Source organism: Antechinus flavipes, chromosome 1 (assembly GCF_016432865.1).
Source record: "Antechinus flavipes isolate AdamAnt ecotype Samford, QLD, Australia chromosome 1, AdamAnt_v2, whole genome shotgun sequence".
NCBI classification, from domain to species: Eukaryota; Metazoa; Chordata; class Mammalia; order Dasyuromorphia; family Dasyuridae; genus Antechinus; species Antechinus flavipes.
This window is the reverse complement of record NC_067398.1, coordinates 496,334,086-496,354,152: the sequence shown is the minus strand read 5'-3', so window position 1 is coordinate 496,354,152 and position 20,067 is coordinate 496,334,086. Positions and strand designations below refer to the sequence as shown.

The 20,067-nt window shown below is 35.4% G+C and overlaps 1 protein-coding gene across 1 annotated transcript in view; it reads left to right on the top strand.

Moving 5' to 3' along the window:
• Positions 1–4,511, top strand: part of GATA6 (GATA binding protein 6) — a 40,473-nt gene extending 35,962 nt beyond the window's left edge. The window contains exon 7 of the mRNA XM_051970352.1: positions 2,897–4,511. Coding sequence (XP_051826312.1) covers positions 2,897–3,064 — 168 coding nt within the window. The 3' untranslated portion in view covers positions 3,065–4,511. The remainder of the gene's footprint in view (positions 1–2,896) is intronic.
• The last annotated feature ends 15,556 nt before the right edge of the window (positions 4,512–20,067 follow it).

Sequence of the window (20,067 nt, the reverse complement as noted above, 5' to 3'; positions counted from 1 at the left end):
TATTAATAACACCTCTGTTAGATAGATGTTAGTAGTCTCCATGAGAATACTGAGGCAAAGTGAGGTTGACTCACATAGATGTCATACAACTAGTAAAACTGTGGGGTATAGTTCATAGAATTCATTTTGATACTTCATATTCAGGAAAATTTAGTTAAAATTTGAGATCTCACTAATGGAATAATATATATTATGATATTATTAATTTTTGGGCAAAACCATTCAACTAAAGTTCTCAAGCTTTAAATCCTATTATCTTTTTAATCTACTTCTTGAGAAGTTTGAGAGGACAACTAGGTGGCTCACTAGGTTTGGAGTCGGGAAGATTCATCTTCGTGAGTTCCTATCTGGTCTCAGATACTTCCTAGCTGAAGGAAATGGCCACTTCAGTATCACTGCATTATCTTAGTCAAGAAAACCCCAAATAGGGTCATGAAAAGTCAGACAACACTGAAAAGACTGAACAACAAAACGAGGAGCTAATGTTGATGTTGGCTAATTAGAAGACCTGCAGTCGTGAACCTATTCTTGATGCAGGCTGTGTCAGCAATCTGATTGCTGCACTCTAACCTGTGCTGCTCTTGCATAGTGATGCCCTTGAGAAACACTGCCATTAAAAAGTAAAAAGCCCCAAACCAACAAACCTAATTCTCCCAAGGGGGATGAAGGTTACTTTCTGTAAACCTTTGAGAGTGATACTTCTCTTGGTAGAAGAGTAAGACTTAGAAAAGCCCTTTGATTTTTAACTAGCCCATCCCCTTCATTTTATCTTGAACCTTTTCAAAACTCAAGTTTTTTAATTAGTAAAAATCCATCTTCTTTCCTTCCTCTATTTCCTTCACCCCCAAAAAAGAAGGAAAGTAAAACTATTGTGACAAATACATATAATCAAGCAAAACAAATTGTCACATTGGCCCTGACTTCCTTCTAAAATATATGTCTCAATCTGCACTTTGATTCTGTCCTCTCTCTTTTGGGCAGCAGGTAGCATGTTTCATCATGACTACTTTGGAATTATGATTCATTAGTGTATTGATAAGGTTTTCCTTAACCCATTTACTTTTACAGTGTCCCAGCACCTGCCTTATTCCACCTCATAGTTCTTTTTTTTCTTTCAGATTAAAAGAAATCAAAATTTCCAACAATAACAATTACATTATGCTCTCTCTCTCTCTCTCTCTCTCTCTCTCTCTCTCTCTCTCTCTCTCTCTCTCTCTCTCTCTCTCTCTCTCTCTCTCTCTCTCTCTCTCTCTCTCTCGGCTAAGCAATTGGATTTAAGTGACTTGCCCAAAGTCACACAGCTAAGAAGTGTTAAGTATTTGAGGTCAGATTTGAAATCAGGTCCTCCTGCCTTCAGGGCTGGAGCTCTATCCACTGTACTATCTAGCTCCCCATACATTATGTTCTTAACAAAATTTCTTATTCAATGCATTTCTAAAATTCATGATACAAAAAAACTTAAGAAACAATAATATATAATAATATGTGAAAAAAACTTACAAGTCAGATGACATCAGTTCATTTGGCTGCATTTTCAAATTATCTTACATGTAAAATCATTCATTTCATCACTGTTAATATTTTTCATGATTATTTTTTAAGTGTCTATAATGATACAATCATATGGGAAAAAAAGTTTTGGAAAATAAAGTATTCTAGAAATAGAAGGTGCTAAATTAGCTTGAAGAAACTGACACACCTTCAAGATGTGAACCATTAACTCCTTTTCTCTTTCTGTTATAGTCAATATTTGCAAAATTCTTTTAGTTCCTAGGGGATAAAGCAGCTAGATAAATAAATAAGAGAAGAGTGCAGATCTCAAGTTGGAAGGGACCTCCAAGGCAATCTAGTCCAACACCCTCAATTTGCAGATGAAGAAATAGACCTAGGGAAGTTAAGTAAGGGAGTTCAAGGTCACATAAGAGGAACACTTCAGAAGTAGTTTGAACCCTGGTCCCTCAAAGGGCCCTGAATACATTTTGTGTTTTGCAATAGAAACTTTCCCTTCTTTTAATCCCAAAATGTACACAGTGAATTTTATTAATTGCACATGATTCATTCCAATTTATTATAGGAGACAACTGTTTGACTTTTCCCTTTTGTGCAGTATGAGTAAATTAAGTAGGGAAAATAAACATTAGCTGAAAGAAATGATGGTGGTGCTATGATAGAAATAGGATGAGAAAATTGTTTATAAAGAAATGGGTATCAATTGTTGCCAGTTTTCTAGGATAAATTTTAGGTACAAGAATTTAGGTACAAGATTAAGTTTTAGATGGCTGTGGACTAGTTTTCTTATGCTTAGAAATCTCATTTGTCAAGTAATATTGAAAGGGTGTTTTTCTATTCAGGTTTTGATGGAAATATCAATCCTCATGTGTTATGTGGATCTATTGTGGTTGTATGGTTAATGTGTTTGGGGTGTGTGTGTCTGTAACCTTTTTGTTGTTTATATCATTTTTGGAATGGCTAGTTTGGGAATATAATCCTTAATGCCTTTGTACCAGTGTCATATGGTTGGACCAGGAAATCCTTCCTGGGTTAGTATTTTTTACAAAAGGAATGATTTCACATTCCTTCTTGTACTCTCCCCTTGTGCAGCCGTTTATCTTCCTGGGAAGCTACTGCCATGAGTAATAGGATAATGTTTCTAAAAGCTTAAATTGCCAGCATTGGGTTAACCTTGTGCTGGTAACTTGGGCTGCCTATTTCAAGTATGTAGCATCTTTTTTTCCTACCCTTTTTTCTAATTCTAATTAAGACCATAGTCCCTTTTTTTCAGTCCTCTAGATAGTTAGGACCTGTGCAGCTAATAAAATTGTGCTAAATAAATAACAATTTCATCAGTCTCTTTTTTTCTTCTGTTTTGCTCTCTCTTCTCCCTCCTTCTCACTAGGCGGGATCCTCAGTGATGTCTGGACCAGGAGAGAACACTAGTCCTGAAAGCACCGCTCTCAAGTATTCAGGTCAAGATGGGCTGTACTCAGGAGTCAGCCTGACCTCCACGGCTGAAGTTACAGCGTCTGTGAGACAGGATTCATGGTGTGCTTTAGCACTTGCTTGATTCAGTGGAAAAAGGAAGTTGGGAGACCTCCCTGGATGGGGGTTGGGAGGGAGGGCGACACGACCTTTAGACGCCCACAGTTTCTGTAATATTTTTTTCAAGCAGTCTGTGTAGCCGTGAAGATGCTAGCAGAACTTTCTTGGACGTGTCATTTTGTAGTGCCTTTATTGAGATAGAGGTGTTTTTCCAAAGAGGCTTTCTGCCTTAACTACCATCCAACTCCTCATCTATGCAAGAGAAATGAGAGACGATGGATTTCTTCCAGGGTAAAGATAATACAGCCAAAGAGAATATCGTCCTTCCTCCTCTATTATTAGACCTGCTTCATGCATCTTCAACACAGCCGACCAGCCGACCAGCCAGCCAGCGCAGCCTGCCTGCCTGCCTGCCTTTGGGATGCAGGATGCATGCTGATGGGACTTCCTCATCCTTGCTCCCACCCGCCGGATAAAGTGACTTATGTGGGGCTTTCATTCTAAAGGATGCCAGGAGAGATTTAAGAAAACAAAAAGAGTTCTGTGCATTTATTGCCCCCAAATAACGCGCGGTTTTTATGTCCTTTAAACCAACAAACAACTCCTTTATGACCACAGACTTTCTCCCTTGCTTTTCATATCCGAGTTCCTGTGTACACTCATGGAGGAAAGCAAAAAGAGACTGTTTGGCACATGTCTCTCACGGTCAAGCTGGTTCCTGATGTCTTTCATAAAAAATATTCCTCAGTTTTAAGACTGCATTATAATTTCTTAACATACACTATGACTGAGGTTTTTGAAAGTTCATCTTCTTATATGACTGATCTGAAGTCAGTCAGAATTTGTAAACAGGGTAGCAAACAAGATATTTTTCTTCCATGTATACAATAATTTTTTAAGAAGTGCAATTTGCGTTGCAGCAATCAGTGTTAAATCATTTACATAAGATTTAACAACATTTTTTTATAATGAATGTAAACATTTTAACTTAATGGTACTTTAAATAATTTAAAAAAGTTAACTAGACATCTTTGTGCATTTTTCTTTGTTTTCTTTCCTTTCCTTTTTTTTTTTTTTTAAACCAAGAACATCCCATCTCTCTGTATTTCCTATTTGTTAGACAAAACATATTTCAAGAACAAATCTTCTCTCAGGAAAATTGCCTTTCTCCATTTGTTAATAAGTTTTATACAAAAATGCAAATATAGTCCCATTATTTTATTGTGGAATATGTGCTAGAAAATGAGAAAGATTGCAATGAAACTTTACTACCTAAATGATACATTTGTAAATACTCCATGAAATGTTTAGGCATCTTTAAGAGATAGGATGCGGTCTGTATAGTGTGACTAACCTAGAGGTAGGTTAGTTTACAGTTTTTTAAAAAAATGGGATGTCATTTGGAAGCTTATTCTTTCACCAGAGCTTTAAAAATAAAAGGGTATTGTTTGTTTGTTTGCTTTTCTGTACAATGTGTTCCTTCCTGGTTTTCCTTTGAGGCCTACAAACAGAGTTTAACGCCCAGCACAAGCTCCTCTGATTTTTGGGAAGACTACTAGAAATATTTAGATTTGAAAACTTGTGATTCTCTTTGTGCTTGTGATACTTCATGCTCCTGGGGATTTGTCTCCACATAGAATTTATTAGGTAGTTGTCATTTGTGCTCAGAAACTGAGACCACTTTAATATCAGAGGTATCCAGTATTGTACTTAATTGCAGAAATGCTTGTCATTCAAATGAGGACCAATTCAAAGCATTTCACAAACCTGAATTTTCTTAACTAAATGAATGAAATAAGCTCCATGGACAATCCAAAGATGAATTTCCTTCTTCTTTTTTTTTTTTTTTTTTTTCTTTTCATATCATCTGGGATCTAAGAAAATGTGTCCATACCCAGGTTGCTAATTAGGAGACATTTTGATACTGTCTTTTTTTTTTCTCTTGAATATTAGGAGATAGAAATGAGCAAGGAGTTATTCTCAAAAGCTGAAAATGAGTCAGTTAATTCTAGTAGCTCTCTAGTGTCTTAGGTTTGATCTTTACATATCTCTACTTCATATGTAGCTCTAGGGAGCTGCAACTGCAATGTTCTCCTATATGATTTTTACAGGAAAAAGGTTTTTTTTTTTTTTTTTTTTTTTTAGCAATAAGGGTTCTTAAACTAAGGTTGGTGACTTTGTCTTTTAAAAAATATTTTGATAACTATATTTCAGTATAATTGATTCCCTTTGAAATTTTATGGTATTTTATAATATGCATTTAAAAACATTATTCTAAGGAAGAGTGTCTATTGACTTCCCTAGACATTGATACACACACACACACATACACACACACACACTCACACATACATGATTTAAATCTCTAGTAATATAGGAGTACATCTCAATCAGTTCATTGAGTAATTCCTTGAAGTACAGGTGGGCAGAGTAGGATTTGGCATGAACCTATTTATTTCATTGCAGCATCTGCCATCTATCAATCTATTGGGATTATGGGTTCGGGGAAGAGCTGAGTTAAGGCTACCACAGAGAGCAGAGAGTTTTTGAAATAAGGTTTGGGCTTGAGTTTAGATTACGCAAAGTTTTGAAGAAATTTAATCCTAGATTGCATTTGTAGCTCACCTATATATATATATTTTTTTTTCTTCTAAAAGTAAAGCAATGGTGGGGATGGGTAGTAGAATCTAAGTCATGTTATCTAATGCAGCATGTAGACCTCGACCACTGAAGGGAACATGGATGAAGGAAACAGGCAGGTCCCTGCTCGGAATAGGGAAGAGGGGGATGGGTTGACAGCTGAAGAAAATTATTTTTTCCCATGAACTGATGTCTCTCTTACGGTTCTCATTAGTTAGTCTGCTTGCTTCCTGGTGGGTTGGGAATTGTTACAGTTAATGTGCTTTGATTGAAAAATGAACTTGTGTTGAAGGGGCTTCCAAATGACCCTCTTCCTGTGAATGCTCTTGAGCTTTCCTTTCTCCTTCCAATTCTAGAACTGAGCTAGACTGCTGACCTTTCTTTTGACATAGCTCAGAAGCCAAAGAATCACCAGGTATCCAGGACTGAGTTAAAAGAGAAAAGAAAGATGGAGGGACATGAGGGTTGCTTTTAGTCTGTCTTTACTCTGAAACTAAATTGCACCTAGGGAGATCTTTACATGATTACTTCCTTTATCTATGCTTATGTCAAGCAAGAGTTTTTAGAACTGATTTCCCCCCCAGCAACCATTTCTCCATTCAGTCTAAACAAAAATCAATTTAAAAAGATTTGTAAATATAGGCATGTTTTTAAAATAAGATGTAAAATACAGGTGCTAAAATCTATTGTAGCTGTTCATCAGATCTATTTTGGAATTTTTCTTATCCTTGAGTCCAGCGTTAATGAAATTTGTTAAGTTATGTATGGATTTCAAGCCATTTTTGCATCAGAAACCTCTGTGGACTCTCTTTAGACTCAAGTTATATTGTTTCCTAGTACCTGGGGAAGAGAGCAAGGATCAGCAAAGTAGTGGGAGCACATTTATTTTCCCTTGCAGATAAATTGACTTCTTATTCCTTGGAAATTTGATGTAATTTAAAATCCTACTTAAGTGAGCAGTTTGAGAATACATTATAGGTGCCTTTCATGTCAACCCTGACTTTCAATCTGCTTTCCAGTCCAGTTCAAAGTTAAGTGCTATGTCTTTGGGGCTTTAAAGGGATCCTCTTCCTCTTCCATTTTACCCTCTGAGTTTGATGCAGACATCTTTGCTATTGAACTAAAAATTGTTTGGGAAATTTCTCAAATTTCCCCCAAAAAACTTTCTCCATTGTTTCTGCTCTCTTGCTTCTGTTGTTTTTCAGTCTGCTAACCTTAATGATATTTAGGATAAAAAAGGGATTTGGGTAAGTGTGCATATGTTATGTATGTATGTAAGTTTATTATTAAGAGAACCTGGAGTGTGAGAGGCATGGTGGCTCAGAAACATGCCTGAGTGTGACCCTGGATGGTCATTTGTAATGGCTTTGGTGATGTAGCGAACTAAGGATCGCATTTCTGCTCAGAGGACCAGAGGCCTAGAGCCTGAAGACACCTAGGAGATCTGGCTAAGTCCTTGATTTTAAAAATGAGGCATAGAAAGTAAAATCACCCAGGTAAGTAGCAGAATCCAGATTTGAACCAAGGTGCTTTTTACTCCAAATGAATTGCTCTACTGCACCAGGCCACCATAACATTCTACTGTTCTCAGGCACAATTTTAGTTAATGAACTATCTTAATGATTATTCTATTTTTAAGCTAAATGCTACATTTTAAAACCCAGGAAGACTTAAGGGGAGTGTTTATGTTAGAATGTTAAAATAGCCTAAGCAATGTAGATGATTGATGATCATCTTTGGATAAGAATCCTTATCTAGAATCAGAAAGAACCTTAAACAACCTCTCATTTTACAGATGAATCACTTACTTAATGCATCAGATAGTGTGCAGCTTAGAAGGTGGTAATAACCACTATACAAGTGAGGTGGTAGGGAAACATGCAGGAATGGTGGTTAAGGAAGGGAATTTTGATTAGGAAGTTATAGAAATAGTAAGTAGAGCCATACATCAGTGAATTGTCACTTCCTTTCTGGAAGCAGTGATAGTATTGATTGGATTGCTGTTTCTAGAGATAAGAAGGGTAGGAGCTGTAGAATGTGCCATGATGGGGAAGATGGCAAAGTATCTGAGCTGGATGAGTATAAAACATGTTCTGGGACCACTGAGGCCCATGGAAGACTTGCCATTTGATCAAGAGAGGGAAGCTAGATTTCTACCAAGTTCTTTAACTTCAGCATTAGAACCATAACAGGATAGCAGGATGGTTTCTGGATCCCTCAAATATTCTGGTGGCTTTCATTGAGATCATTCTAAGGAGAGGTTCTTAATCTTTTTTTGTGTGTCATGGACCCCTTTGGTAATCTTATGAAACTTATTAACCCCTTCTTAGTATAATGTGCTTAAATGCATAAAATAAAACATAGGATTATAGAGGAGGACAATTATTTTGAAATAGTTATCATGGTTGGAGATTAGGGGAAACTGATAGAATGATCTACCTATATTTGCCTATCTTCAAAAATGAGTTGATTTCCCTTGAGGACTCCACTGATGTAGGTCACCATGAATGAGAAATCCTGGTTATTTGAAAGAAAGTAAAAGGCTGAGATCAGAAGCCTTATGGACATTCATCTCAGATCCCCAAGTGTTAAGGCATCCCTGTTGTAAAATATATACAGAGATTAGGAACTGAGACCGGAAGATGGAAAAATCTGGTAATAGAACCTTCCACGGAACAAGGAAAAAACAGCTTTGCTTTGTTTGGCCCATAGCTAAAATATCTTGCAGTTCATTTTTTATTTCTTAGAAATAACTAACCTTTCATGATCCTGAGGTCTATCTTGTCTTTGGGGTTGGCATCTGTTCATTATTCTACTATCAGCATTTTCTATTTTCTCTGTTCAGAGTAGAGGTATATAATCTTTTCAGCAGCCCCCATGAATCATCATTTAGTATATTATACGCAACGTACAATACATACATTTATCCTTTATATTCAGCAATCTGAATTACTGAGTCTCAAATGTGAGAGAACCATACAGAGGTACAGAAGAAAAATTAATTAGACTGAATTCTCAGGTTTAAGAAAAGTATACTCTGGTGATGGCAGACATGGGAAGCATCAATAGAAGAATCCTCATAAACTTTATAAACTGCTTTGCTGTTATTTAACATTGGTAGATAGAGGAGAAAGCTTCTGTCTGTGTACTGATGTGGTATGAAGTCTGATATTTGGAGAATTTTGTAAGTAGCTAAAGCCATGTACCTGTACTTGGAATCAGGAAAACCTGGGATAAATTCATGCTTCTTTGACTGACTGTGATCTTAGACAAATTACAAAACTTCTCTGAGCCTCAGCCAGTCTTTAGAACTGTTAGGTAAAGATTGGTTACTCTATATCAAGGGAGGAAGTTCTCACACGGGGCATTCCCAAACCAAGGAAAATATAAATCTTGATATCAAGAATTGTGTAAGACAGACTCAAAGATGAAACCATGTGGTGTCCTTCCAAAATAGGGTGATACCCTTGCAATGCTGTTGCAAATATGTAGCATGCAAAAATAAAAGTAAAGCCCAGAGTCATATAATGTGCTAGTGGAATAGTGCAGAAGGGCCAAAAAAGCAACAGGAGAGAGACCAATAATGAGTGTCAGCCTTGAAACCATGCTGTGTTGTGTAATCTCTCCGCAGTTCACTGTGCCAAAGGGTTTTCCCCCCAAGATAACATGCACCAGATTTTGGCAATGATGTTTGGTTTATCATTCTCAACACGTGGTTGTTATGGTTTGCATGATTATTTTTTGTTAAAAATAGTTATAATAATAAGGAAGATTTGTTGCCAGGGGTGCTTTAGATGCTATGTGAATACAGAAAAATGTAACCTCATCAAAGTTGAAATCCATTGCTTTACTTACATCAGCTGCATGTGACCCTTGGGGTCAATCTGATACAAACAAAATACTAGCTTTTGATAGCTATGAGTAATTTGGTTATTCTGGACTTATGATTTCATAGGTATATGTAACTCCTGGTATGGGGACTTCTTTCACTGGGGCTGATCGACAGTTTCTCTCTTATTTGTAGTTTTGGTTGCCTGGAACACCGAAAGGTTTCCTCTCATTATAGTTAGTCTGTGTTAAAGACAGGATTTATACCCACATCTTTCTGACTTCAAGATCGGTTCTTTAGTGGCAATCTCTGGTTGCTTTCTTGTATTCTCTTGCCTCTGATGCTTGATATCTCTTTGACCTTTACTAAGACCTTTAACCTCTGTGAGGTCCCAGTTTCTTCATCTTTAAAATAAGGCAGTCAGATCATGTAGTTTCTGAGGTCCTTTACAATCCTAGGTCATGATCCTATGATCCAACTGACTTAAATATTGCTTCACTCACCAGTGTTAGGACTTAGAATTCCCTGAGACTTAAGCAATGCTTGTCCCAAGGCATGGGCTCGGAACTCCTTTCAAAGAAGAATACAAATGACCACTGGTCTCCAGGAAACTATCAGGCTGTGTGTTGCTGGAATAAATGAAAGCTTTGTGAGAATAGGAAATTCAGGGAAAACACCTACACTTGCAAACCAAAACAGCTTGTCTTTCTAAGCCCCTGGAGATCAGTTATCACTAAAAGGACAGAAATATTCTGCAAAGTTTTCACAGGCTTCCCAGTTTGTAAACAAGAGGCTACATTCTTCATGATTTCTTGTTGAATCTGGCACAAGGGAAACCTGGCTGATCAGCTTGGTTTAATCAGAGTCAGAACTAGTGATCGTTATTCAATTGAATTATGTAAATCGATCACATTATGTTTGTTGTTATTACTATTAATAATACACTTATGTAGAACTTTAGAGGTTAAGAGGTCTTTCCCTTAAAACAAAGGCTTTCCAAACAACCAGTTCTAGTAGTACAATTCCCATTTTAGAGATGAGGAAACAGGCTCACAAGGGTTAAATGATTTGCCAGTGATAACATAGTTAATAAATATTTGGCTGGGAATAGAATTTAGATCTTCTGAATTTCAGATTCTGGTTCTTTTCATATTCAGAATAATAGAACTAGAATTTTAAAGAGCTTAAAAGTCTTTTGTAGCTGTTTAGTCATTTTTTAGTTGTATCTAATTCTTTGTGACCGCATTTAGGGTTTTCTTGGCAAAGATGCTGGAATGGTTTGCCATTTCCTTCTCCAGCTCATTTGACAGATGAGGAAACTGAGGTAAACAGGGTTAAGTGACTTGCTCAGGGTCATACAGCTAATAAATTTCAGAGGCCAGATTTTAACTCAATCTAGATGCATTACTCTATCTACTGTGCCATCTAATTATCTAAAAAGTTCTTAGAAGAAATTTTAGCTAACGCCTTGACTTTTGTAGATGAGGAAATTTGGCCCAGAGACAAGTTATATGACTTGCTAAGACTGTAAAGGTAATTAGTGAGTGACCAGTTTTTGATGTTCTCTCTCTCTCTCTTTCTCTCTCTCTCTCTCTCTCTCTCTCTCTCTCTCTCTCTCTCTCTCTCTCTCTCTTTCTTCCTCCTCCTTTTCCTTTTTCTCCTCCTCCTCTTCTTCCTCTTCCTTGTCCTTCCCTCCTTTTTCTTGTGCTTCTTTCTTCTCTTTCTCCTCCTTCTCTTCCTTCTCCTCCCCTTTCCCACCCTTCTCCCTCCTTCCAGCTCTCAAATTTATGTGATATTTAATTGTTTTGATTTTCCTCCTCCCATTCTGGTTACTATTCTATTCCCATTCTGTGCTCATCTTTCTTGGCCCCCAAAGGTAGATGTTCTTAAGGTTCTCCTCTCACCTCATCTGTTTGTTTCGTTGTTTTGTATATGAACTTCAGCAGCTTCATCTACTAGAATTTTAACTATAGGGGATGATTCCTAAACTTATATTTCCAGGAAGAACTTTTAAAAGTTCTAACTTTTATCCTAACTTTTTATCCTGTACATACTGCCGTTATATAATTTTTCTAACTAAAAATTCTTGAGCAATTCCCAATTTCTATAAAAGCTCTCTATAGCCAATATTTCCCCTATTATACCTATCTTATATTTTCCCTGTTCAAATTCACCAAATTTCTATCAATAATTCTGCGAATTGTTTCCATATCCATAACCTTACTTAAACAGTCTCCTAATGCTTATAAAGAACCCTATTTTCATCTGTTGGCATCCTACCTTGACATTCAAAGCCAAACTCAAGTCCATGTTCTTCATGAAAACTTCTCTAAATCCCCTCCCCTTCTAGTCTCTTAAAACATTTTGGATCTTTCCTATGTGCTTATCGTATTCTATGAATTACAGTAATATGTATATTGGTCTTCCTAACTAGCCTGTAAACTTCTTGGGAGCAAGAGTTATGTCATTTTGTTTTAATCTTTTTTTTTTTTTCTGTGAATCAGCCTTTATTTTCCTCATTAAAAAAAGAAAGAAAAAAATAAATTTCTTAAGATTCTCATAACAAATTTGGCTATGTTCAAAGAATGTAAGTTTCTTTCTGCCTTTTGAGTCTATTACCTCATCCACTCACTTAGGAAGTGTGTGTATCATGTGCTGGATCAGGAAGACTCATCTTTAAATGTGACCTCATGCTTACTAGCTGTGTAACCCTGGGCAAGTCACTTACTCTATTTGCCTCAGTTCCATCATCAAATGAGCTGGAAAAGGAAATGGTAAAAACTCCAGTTTTTACTAAGAAAACACCAAAAGTGTGTGTGTGGGGTAGCTAGGTGGCACAGTGGATGGAGCCCTGAAATCAGGAAGACCTGAGTTCAAATCTGGTCTCAGGCACTTCACACTCCCTAGCTATGTGACCCTGGGCAAATCACTTAACCCCAATCACCTCAGCAAAAAGAAAAAAAAAAAAAAACAACAAAAAAAAAATCTAAGAAAACCCCAAAAGAGATCACAAAGAATCAAACATGACTGAAAATGACTGAATAATGACAACAAAATCATGCTTTTTTATTTGTCCTCTGCAATTTAGAGCCTCATCTTTTCTGGCTTGATAAGAACCTTCTAATTTTTCTTCCCACTTTTTGTACTCAACCTCTAAGCTTTTTTCTTCTTATTTTAAAAATTGATGCCTTAAAAAAAAGGTCATAGTCATTTGCTCATATCTTCCTGTCTACCCTTGTTGAATCCACACAAAACTGATTGAATAGATATTCCAGCATCCTGTTTCCATAGTCTGTCACCTCCACCAAAAGAGGGATATGTATTTTATCATCTGTGTAATACAGATATAGTGAGACATAGAAGAAGAAAAATAGAATAAGTCAAAAGATCTGCATTCAACAACAACAAAATTTTAAACATTTATTGAGCATCTATTATGTACAAATTGGAAAAGATAAAAAAATTAAAAAGACATCCCTCAGATGTTAAAACACATAACAACTTTTCTCAGCTTTTACTGAACTTTCTCCCTCTTTTCTGGATCTCTCAATTCAATTGTCATCTAATTTATGGTCAGAAAACTATCTTAAAGATTATTGTACCCCCTGCCTGAGAGAAATCTCCCCACACCTCCATTTTCTCCAACAGAAAAGGAGTCATATGAAATCCACTCAGATTAATAATTTATATCACTCTTTCCTTAATTCATGTTATTTTTTCCCAGTCCCTACATTTTTAAGGGCATCTCTAGAAGTTTCTTGATTTGTTGAGGAAGTTTCCTGTCATTCAGAAAAATTTCAATCTTAGCCCTGAGTTCAAAAAATTATGATAAAACTCCCTGCCCTCCCTTCCCATTCCCCCTCCCCCACCTTATTTTCTTGCTTTTAGCATGATGAGTATGCATTGGTAATAAAAAAAAATCGCAATGCTTCTGCATTATACTTGCGTCACTACAATTTGTAATTCACTGAACAGCAGTACAAAGGTTGAGAATCCCATTTATGATCTCTGTCACAACTATTTTCTTCTGCTGTTTTTGTGCAAAAGTTGCCATAGACAAGTTAAAAAACAGCACGGCTGTGTTCCAATAAAACTTTACTTATGGACACTGAAATTTGAATTTTCTATAATTTTTCTTTTTTGGGGCGAGGCATTCAGGGTTAAGTGACTTGTTCAGGGTCACACATGAGGTCATATTTGAACTCAGATCTTCCTGAGTCCAGGGTGCTCTATCTACTGTACCACCCAGCTGTCCTGGAATGATTTTCACATGTCACAAAATATTCTTCTTTTAATTTTTCGGTGATTTAAAAATGCAAAAAAAAATTCATAGCTCATAAAGATATTCATTTCCTAAAATAGATGTTAGGCCAGATTTGACCTGGGTACTATAGTTTATGGGCCCTTAATTCACAGAAAGAGGACTTAATAATATCTCACATTTATATATCACTTTTAAATTTTCAAAGCGTTTTACATATAAAACATTATGTATTACAAATATCTCATTTTGTACTCATAATAACTCAAGGAGGTAGGTGTTATAATAATCCCCATTTTACAGATGAGGAAACTGAGGCAGGCAGAGGTTAAATGCGTTGCCCAGAATCACACATCAAGTAAGTGTCTGAGGCAGATTTTAACTCATTATTTTTGGCTTCAAGTTCCTCACTCTAGCTTCTGCTGTTTAGCTACCCTGTATCCAATATCTTAAGTTAGTACAGCTGATCAAAGTTCCCTTGCCTTTCTTGCCATTACTCATGATCCATTAGACAAACCTCCTTTCCCCTCCCCTCCAAGGAAGGAGAATCTCCCAGCAAATAAGAAAATTAAGGCTCACATCAACACCCAGAGAAAGGACTGTGAGAATTGATATCTTGTGGATCACAAGATAGCATTTTCACTTTTTGTTGTTGTTTGCTTGCATTTTGTTTTCTTTCTCATTTTTTCTTTTCTTTTTGATCTGATTTTTCTTCTGCAGCAAGATAATTATATAAATATGTATACATATATTGGATTTAACATAGTTTAAAAATATATTTAACATATATTGGACTACTTATCATCTAAGGGAGGAGGTGGGGGGAAGAGGGGAAAATTTGGAACACAATGTTTGGCAAGGGTCAGTGCTGAAAAATACCCATGCATATGTTTTGAAAATAAAAAGCTTTAATTAAAAAATAAAAAAAGAAAAGAAAAGTAAGGCTCAGAAAATTTAAATGACTTACTTATGTTTTTATAATAAGGAAATGTTAGGGTTCATCTTCAAATCCAGCACTCTAACTACCAGACAGTCTTTGAGACAGTGTGGAACAATGGAAAGGGCATTAGACCTAGTGCCATCAGAGATCTGAATCCTGATACTTTTTAATTTACAGAAAAAAATAGTTCAATTTCTCTAAGTTTTAGTGTAAAAACAAAATATCTTTTGTAAGTTTAGGATAATAATATTCATCTCATGTGATAATTATGAAGTGTTAAGAAGATGGATATTATATATCCTGTTCATATTGAACTGCTAATACATGCCATTGTAAATTTTCAGAATAATTTTTAAGTTTGTTAAGACTAGTGGTCAGGCCCTATGAAGTCATCCCTGAGCTCCTAGCAGATAAGACCTTTGTGACATTCTAAAATGGGATGGGAAGGCTTGGAGAGGAATTTCCTTCTTCAGTGAAATTCAGCAGTGGATCTGAGACTGTCGATTTGGCTCTCTGGGAGCTCTGAGAGTCTGTGGGATTTGTCAGGGCCCACCTAGTTAGTGTATATTAGAAGTGAGATTTGATCACAGCTCTCCATCCAGACTAGATGTCTGGAACCAGATTAAAATATAATTGGGAAATATTTAACAAAATAAAAGTCCAACAGAACATAGATAATGTTAATATGTGGTTTTCTTAAGTTAATTTGCAGTCTGCAGGGATCCTTATTTAGTGTCCTCCTTGAGTTTCACACCAGGGCACTATGTCATGCTGACTCATGACCTTCTACCCTGTATCCTGCTGATTCATGCAAATGCCATTTCCTCCCATTAAATTGTAAACTCTTTAGGGTTCTTTGTATTCTCCCTTACTGTTTAGTATAGTACTTGGAATATAATAGATGTTCAATAAATATTTGTGGATTGATTCTCACTTCTTGTAGGGGCACAGCCACACAATCAATTAATTTTCCTTAGGAAAGGGATTTGTGGTGCATATATTAGGAACAGAATCCCAGGAAAATATCTGGGCAATTTGAATTTGTATTTCTTCCTCCCTTCTCTCTTATTAATTGGATGAAAATGAAGTCTTGCATAATGGATAGAAAGCCCAACTTGGACCTGTGATGAGTTGGGTTCAAATCTGATTTCTAACACATAGTGACAGCTATATGATACTGGACACGTCATAAAATATCTTGATGTCTCATATATCTCAATAAATCTGAATATCTCAGACTAATTGCTGATTTTTAGATAGATAGATGAGTTTCCTCTTTGGAAGCTTTGAAAACCTATGAAATCAGTTCAAATCCCTTCCTCTACCCCAAATAAACAAAAATAAAATTGGTAAACTTTGGGTATCATATAATCTTGGATTTGAGAGAAACTTCAGATGTCACATAGGTCAACCCATATTTCTTTCCTCTGTAAAACATCCCTGACAAATAGTTATTCAGTTTGTGATTGGATTTCTCCAGTAACTAGAAACTCAATAGGGGAGATAGTTCATGCCCCTTTGGGATAGTTCTAATTGTGTCACACATGACATTGGGTGATTGTCTGTATTGTAATGCCTTACGTCTTTCACACAGGACATGTGGACATCTATTCACTATTTTAGGTTGGCTCATTCACTCTAATCTGCCCTAATATGTAAAGGTAGCTACAGGGTTACATTCAAACTCTCAGGTGAGCAGAAAAGGAAATGACAAATTACTTCATTATCTTTTCCAAAAATACCCGAAAACAGAATTACAAAGAGTCAGATGTAACTGAAAATGATTAAACAACAACAAAAATAAAATTATATTTGTTCTAAATCATTGAATGGATGTGGTGTCCACAATTCACCATATGTGAATTAAAAAAAAATTCTACAATTCTTCATATACATATCACTGAAGCATATTATGTTCTCAATTTGATCCAGTAAAGAATAATCTGATGTATTTAGAATGAATAACTACTGTTTTAGAACTCTGAATCAGAATATTGTAACGGTTTCTCTTACAGTTCTTAGCCAACCTAAGTGCAAAACAAGTGAATTATAAAGGCAGACAATTTAGCAACCACTTTTCTTAGAAGCAAACATGTCTCAGAAAAGTGAACTGCTACTTCCTTATTTTGGAAGGAAAAAGAGAAACTTCACAATGAGTTGACTATTGAATTTAAGGTTCACCAAAAGGTCTTTTCTCATATGAATATGTGTATAGTTGTTCCCCCCCAAATGCATGAAGCCAGGTGGGTTAGACTTTATGTGAATCCACATTAACCCTATTAAATGTGCCCCATTTTTCTAGTCTGTCAAGATCATTTTGGAATCCTGATTCTGTCACTCAACATATTATTTATTTCTTACAGCTTTTTATTATTTGTGAATCTTTTATTTTTTAATTTTATTGTAAATTTATGGAATAAAAGAAGCATTGCTACAACATAGTATAATGAAAAAGATGATTGCACATAAAACTGTAAATCTACTATAAATAACTTGCTATTCCTTTCAAATATGCAACAAAATTATCATGTAGATTTCTTTTTTTTCTCCCCACTCCCAAAGACAGCTACAAATAGACACAAAGAGGTTTATATATGTGAAATTATTCTAAACATATTACTATTTATCAGTTCTTTTTTTGGCTATAGATAGCATCTTTCTTCATATGTCCTTTATAGTTAACTTGGGATTTTATAATAATCAAAATAATTTATTTGTTCAAAATCATTACTTTTTATATTCGTTAATGAAGCAATTAAGGTTAAGTGAGTTGCCTAGGGTCATACAACTAGTAAGTGTTAAGTCTCTGAGGTCAGATTTGAATCGAGGTCGTTCTTACTTCAGAGCCATTGCTTTATCCACTCTGCCATCTAGCAGGGCCCGAAGTTATTTTAAAAACAATATGTCTGTTACTGTTTGTAATGTTATATTGATTCTATCCACTTCATTCTTCATTATTTCATGGAAATTTTTCCTTAACATAGTAGTATTTCATCACAACCATATACCATAAGTTGTTCAGCTACTCCCCAGTTGATGAACATTTCTCCAATTTCCAGGTTTTTTTTTTTCAAAGAGAGAGCTACCACAAACATTTAAGAACATATAAGCTCTTTTCTTTTTTCTCTAATTATCTTTGGAAAGAGGTCTAATAGTGGTGTTCCTGGGTCAAAGGATAGTTTAATAACTCCATGGGCATAATTCCAGATTGCTCTCCAAAATGTTTGGATCAGTTTACAATTTTACCAATAATAAATTAGTGTCCGGATTTCTCCACATCTCTTCCAATGTTTATCACTTTCCCCTTATATCGTTTTAGCTATTCAGGTATGTATAAGAGAATTATCTCAAGATTGCTTTACTCTGCATTTCTCTGAATCAATTATTTTTTTTGGTCACCTGAAAATTTGAGAAAAATGTAATATCTTGTCTTCCAAGCCACTGGTAAAAATGTAGGACAGAACAGAACCAAAGTCAGAACTCTGTGTTATTTCATTAGAAACCCCCCTCCACGCTGATATTGATCCATTAACACTGCTCTTTGGGTCTAGTTGTTCAATCAACTACAAATTCTTCTAATTATGCTATCATAATCCCATATCTCTCTTTATATTCCACACGAATATCATGAGAGATTTTATCAAGTGATTATGAAATCTTGGTGTATGACATTACCTTGATCTACCAGCCTAGTAATCTTTAGGATGGCATGATTTGTCCTTGATGAGCTCATGCTGGTTTGCAGTGATCAGTTTCCTTTTCTTTGAGCCTATAAAGCTTTGTTTGAAAATATTGCCAGAAATTGGCATGAAACTTAAAGAACCTGCCTTCTTCAGTCGTGGGCTACTTTCCTAGCCCTATCATTTTTCTTTTGTTTCTTTTGTTTTTATAAATCAAACATTTATACTTTATCCACACTCCCACAAGAGGTTTCTTATAACAAAGTAAAACAAATTAGATAAAACTAATAATACAGTGCCTTCATCTGAAAATGTATACATCTCACCTCTGTAGCATCTCTCCGTGTCAATTTTTTAAAAAGTTTTATTTTCATTTTTCAGGTTATACATGCATATTCATTTTTACATATTTCCATATGAGTCATGTTGGGAGCAAAAAAATCTGAACAAAGGAAAAAAGATGTGAGAAAGAAAAAAAAGGGAAAAAAGGTGAAAATAGTGTGTGTTGATCTACATTTGGCCTCCATAGGTCTCTCTCTGGAGGCAGTTGACATTTTCCATCCAAAGCTTATTAGGATTGCCTTGGATTGGTGAATTGCTGAGAAGAACCAAGTCTAAAATAATTGATCACCACACAATCTTGTTGCTGTGTACAATGTTTTCCTGATTCTGCTTGCTTCACTCAGCATCATGCCAGGCTTTCCTAAAATAAACTGTTTATCTTTTTTTTTTTAATAGAACAATAATATTCCATTATTTTCATACACCATAACTTATCTAGCTATTCCCCAATTAATGGGCATCTACTCATTTTTCAACTTTTTGCCACCCCATTTTTGCACATATTTTCCCTCTTTTATGATCTTTTTGGGATACAAGCTCAGTAGTCCCACCTCTATTTTTAATTAAACAAAAACCCCACAAAAATATACCTCCCCAATCAGGATAATTAATCAGAGTTTCAGTGTTGTGTATTCTTTTCATTTACATTTTTTTAGTCATTCACATTAATCTTATGGTTCTGTTTATTTCATTGTGCATCAGTTTATATAGGTTTTTCTCATTTTCTCTGAATTCCTAATATTAATTATTTCTTACTACACAATAATATTCTATTACATTCACACATCACAGTTTATTTTATCATTTGCCATTGTATGACATATTATTTCTAGTTCTTTGCTCATCTTAAATAATTTAACACTTATAAATCCTTACTTTTACCCCAAGAAACAGAACTAAAGAATTTATGTATATGAAACTATTCATGCTAATATTTTTACCTTAGTTTCCTCATCTGTAAAATGAGCTGGAGATGAAAATGATAAACCACTTTAGTATCTTTGTCAAGAAAACCCTGAATAGCAACAACAGAAATAACAACAACAATAACAACAACAAAACCTTCCTTATAAAGTCTGCCTTCATAAAATGACAAATGAGAGAAAACTAGTGTATGACATTTCTGAATCTATTAAAAACGTGGCATACATATGATTTAAATACTAATTCTACCACTTATTACTATCTGTGTATAGTTTAACCACAATGGACCTCAGTTTTCTCTTGTGAAAAATGGATTAGATCAAAGGTCAATAAACTAAGATCATAGACCAAAACCAGTCTGGCATCTGTTTTTGCACAGTATCTACATCCCAGGGTTGTTATGAGGTTCTAA